The sequence below is a fragment of the Entamoeba invadens genome (genome assembly GCF_000330505.1).
Source record: "Entamoeba invadens IP1 unplaced genomic scaffold scaff_1105074726145, whole genome shotgun sequence".
Lineage (NCBI taxonomy): Eukaryota > Evosea > Mastigamoebida > Endamoebidae > Entamoeba > Entamoeba invadens.
The window spans coordinates 2459-6759 of NW_004440084.1; the positions used below are offsets into that span (position 1 = coordinate 2459).

The 4301-nt window shown below is 25.9% G+C and overlaps 1 protein-coding gene across 1 annotated transcript; it reads right to left on the bottom strand.

The window, feature by feature from the left end:
* Nucleotides 1-2669: 2669 nt before the first annotated feature.
* EIN_527510 (hypothetical protein) lies at nucleotides 2670-3233 on the bottom strand (the record flags this gene model as incomplete). Its single annotated transcript, XM_004253495.1, has 1 exon — nucleotides 2670-3233. One exon carries the CDS (start codon nucleotides 3231-3233, stop codon nucleotides 2670-2672), a length of 564 nt encoding a protein of 187 aa, XP_004253543.1.
* Between the last annotated feature and the right edge of the window lie 1068 nt (nucleotides 3234-4301).

Here is a 4301-nt window from a genome sequence, read left to right on the forward strand (position 1 = left end):
AAATTTTCCATGTGTATCCATCGTGTATTCAATGAAAAATCTTTGATGTTCAGAATGCAGTTGAATAAGTTGATAAATAGTATCTTATTTTCTCTGATTTAATCTTACAATTTTAGTTACTATGATCCTACTCTGACTATTTCTTCGAAAACGTTGAGATAATTGTAACAATAAAGTTGTTAATTATGAATAAATAGTATCCATGCTTTCTATTAATTATCCATTAATTCAAAAAATAAACAATACATTGATTTTTAAAATATATATTTATTTAAAATATTTTAAAACGGATACATATTTATGAATTTTTAGATAAAATGATTTTTGTTTAATTAAATTTGTTTATTGGCTTTTCAAAATTCGACTTTTGAGTGACTATTAACTGAAAAGTGTTATAAATTATTTTATATTAATTATTTGTTTATAGTTTTTATATTGATAAAATAATTTATCATTAACCGTTGTCTATAATTAAAGTCAAAAAATAATAATTGTGTTGTCAATTTGTCATAATAGTTTATTGATATCGTCCATGACAATTAGTAAAGTTTTTTTGTAATTAAATTGTGTCACTATGAAATAATTCATTGTTATAAAATGAGATTTTTATTAATATTTTATGTTTATATATAGTTTAAAAGTACTTCAGTTGTGGTATTTTCAATTATCATGAAATATTGTACATATTCCAATCATTATGATAAAACCTCGACTCAATCGCTTTCTGTTTGTTTTTGGTTCTTGTGTGTATTTACTTTTCGTGTACAAAAGTTTAGCTTTTTATAAATTTAATTTTATAAATACATTATAACAAATTTTATTGTTTAGTTAATAATTATTATATAACAATAATTTATATTTTTTGTATTTGCTGTATAGAATATGATTTGATTTCTGTACCATTTGAAATATATAATCTAAATGTTCTTATAATGAAACAATCATTTTTGAATGAATCATTGTGTTTTGTTTTTATCATGAAATTACTTTATAACTATCATTTTATCATTTTATGTGTTTCAAAACAAATATAGAATTAATTCAATTAATTCATAGATGAAATAGTCTTGCATCTATAGTTTTGTTATTATGAGTAATAATTATAAACTGGTTTTCTAAAATATAAAGGTTTAAAAATATGTTCCATTAACTGGAAAGTATGATTAAAATAACTATTATTTGTTTCATCTAAAAATTTCAAATACAAACAATAAAAACCATTTCAATTGTGTTAATTATTTTACAATCGAAAATAAAGTGAAGTTTCAAATAAATAATAAATGCATTTGCCGGGACTCGAACCCGGATCTCCACCTTGGAAGGGTGGAATTCTGCCCTTAGACCACAAATGCTCACTGAATGTAATTATATATGATAGTTATTATTTCAAGGTTTTCAATATCAAAAAATAAAAACGCCCCCCGGGGGGCTCGAACCCCCGACCTTACGGTTAAAAACCGCACGCTCTACCGACTGAGCTAGGAAGGCACTCATTAAAAAGATTGTTAATTATATAACATTATAAATTAAAAGACAAGAAGTCGAAATTAGAAGACAAAGTGTTGGTGTTTATTGAAAACATCAGTGTGTTATTTGGTGTTAATTTTAAAATTTTATAATATTAGAACTACACAATTACTTTGAAATGATTATATATTAAAATAAATTAAAATGGTCCCGGCGGGGATCGAACCCGCGACCCTCGCATAACTCTATTCTATAAGTACGATGCACTACCGACTGTGCTACGGGGCCTTATATTTTTAATGATTGTATATTCTCTTATCGTTGTTATGTAATTATAATAAACATCTGGGATATTATAGTTTTAATAACATGTGACATTTTAAGTGGCATATTCCAAAAATTATTTTTTCTTATTTTTTTTGGTTTTGTTTTAACTTTATTGCTATGTAAAAAATAACAATAAAAATTATTTTATTATTTTTAAAAATAATGGCTACAGTCCTAAAAACCTGTCATAAAAAAATATAGTAAAAAATAATTATTATTTAATAATTCTAAAACTATATAAAAATATTCAATTTTAATTTAATTTAAACCTTTTTCACAAAAAAACAACCCAGTTACACATATCAAGTACAATTATATTGTTTTTTAAAAAGTTACTAAAAACATAAAAATGAGTATAAGCTACAAAAGATAAAAGGAAATTAAAAAATTAACAATAAACTCCCTTGTCTATGATAAGTTTTTTCATTGAGACATCCTTTTTTACTTTGACTGCATTTGTTTTTACCAATTATAATAATTTTTAAGAAAAAAAACAATTAATAACAATTTTCAAAAAGTTGCCACTTAATAATAATAATGAAGGACAATATATAAACAATTTTAATATTAAAAACTGTCTATTTTAAATTATACAATACAATTAAAAATAAAACTATTTTAAACATCTTAGAATGTTAGAATATTTAAAAAAGATGTTGTATTACAATATACAACACTTTGTAAATGGCCAATTTTCCAAAATATACAATTTCATTAACATAATAAAAATGCAAAATCAAATACAATTTCAATAGATTTATAATAGTATTTAATGTATATGAATTTGTATGTATCATTTATGAAAAATATTTTTGCAAAGTATAATGTTATCTATTATTTTTAATTTTTAAACAAAAGTTATTATCATATTTGATTTAGATTATAAAAGCCAATATCATAGCAAATAACATTGAATATGTCATCGCAGAGTCTCTGATTGTGTAATATAATCCATTATCATCTGTAACGCATATTCCCAATCCTATTTTCACGACATTAGTAGGTGTTCCAGTACACGTCTCAGATTCATCGTAAATGTTTTTAATAAACCAATCATCTACAAATTCTGATTTTGACGAAGATGTTTCTGAAGTTTTTACACACCCAGGTTTTATAAGCATTTCTATTGGATATGGACCACTTCCTTTAATGGTGCAGTGTTTTGCATCAAGGTATGAATATACAATTGCTGAGTATTCTGGAAGGTTTTTCATAAAGAATTGATTGTTATTAAGCTCAAAAGGACCTTGATCAACCCAATTTTCACACGTGGTTGATGTATAACTTCTGGCTTTCTTTCCATCTTTGCTGTATTTGGTATACGTGTTGCTTCCAGTATAATAACATTTATCGAGTTGGTAGACATTCATATATTCGTCGTAGGTGGTCATAAGATATTCAGCATGAGCTACTAGCACAATAAGAAAGATGGAAATCATTTGATGTTTAATGCTTTTATTATTGGAGTTTATATAGTAAATAAATATTTTTAAAAGTATATATAAATAGGTATTTAAAATATTTTCGATTTGTCATAAAGTTGATATATATGGTAAGTAAATATTAATGTACTAAAAACAATTGTTTATATTAAACATGTTATTAATATTAAAACGTTTAAATAAATAAAATATCATTTACAGTATGTGAGAAAAGTATGTGAGAATGAGAAAACCCTGTGGATTCAACAAAAATTACATATTTGTTTTTCTTTTTTTAAATAAAATTGTTTTTCTTTAAAACAATCTAAATAATATAATTATGAGCTCCAGGAATGTTGCTTTTAGTGGCTTAGACCATACAACACTTGAAGAGAATTTAAAGTATTGTCCTGGTCCAGTGAAAGAAATAGCCCAAAGAACATTCAGCAAACATTGCAACTTTTGTGAATTGCCCCTGAATGTTCAGGTGTATTTGATGAATATTGAAAGAGAAATTTTCAATGGAATGATTACGGAAAAGGTGACCGAGAGTAAACTATGTAGAGTCTTTGCTTTATCTTAAAGTCAGTTAAATATCAACAAACAAAGAGGTATGAGACGGCATTGTTTGGGAAAAAAGGATAACGGACGACCGTCATTTCTAACTGTAACACAATGGGAAACTGTCAAGAATTTGATTCTTGATAATGAAAAGTTTCAAGGAAAATGCAAAGTTATCAGCATAACTCTTTTGAGGTTGTTTATAATAAAAACCTTCAACGTTGATGTGTCAAACCACGTTGTTTATGATAAAAAACATAAAAATTGGAACTTCTCGATTATGACTGTGTTTGCTGAAAACCAATCAATTGATTGACCTACGACGAAGATGCCGTGTTGAAGTATTACATTGCACTGCCACTTTTTTAAATGGTATCCCATCACAATTTATTTTGAATTTGGATGAGTCAGGTATCAGCCATGGCCAGACAGGCAAATGGTGAAGGAGTATTCACTGCTGGTTTTCCACAGACAGTAAAATGAAATATGGAGTCGAACGTGACATTGCTCGATCCACTGTCGTTT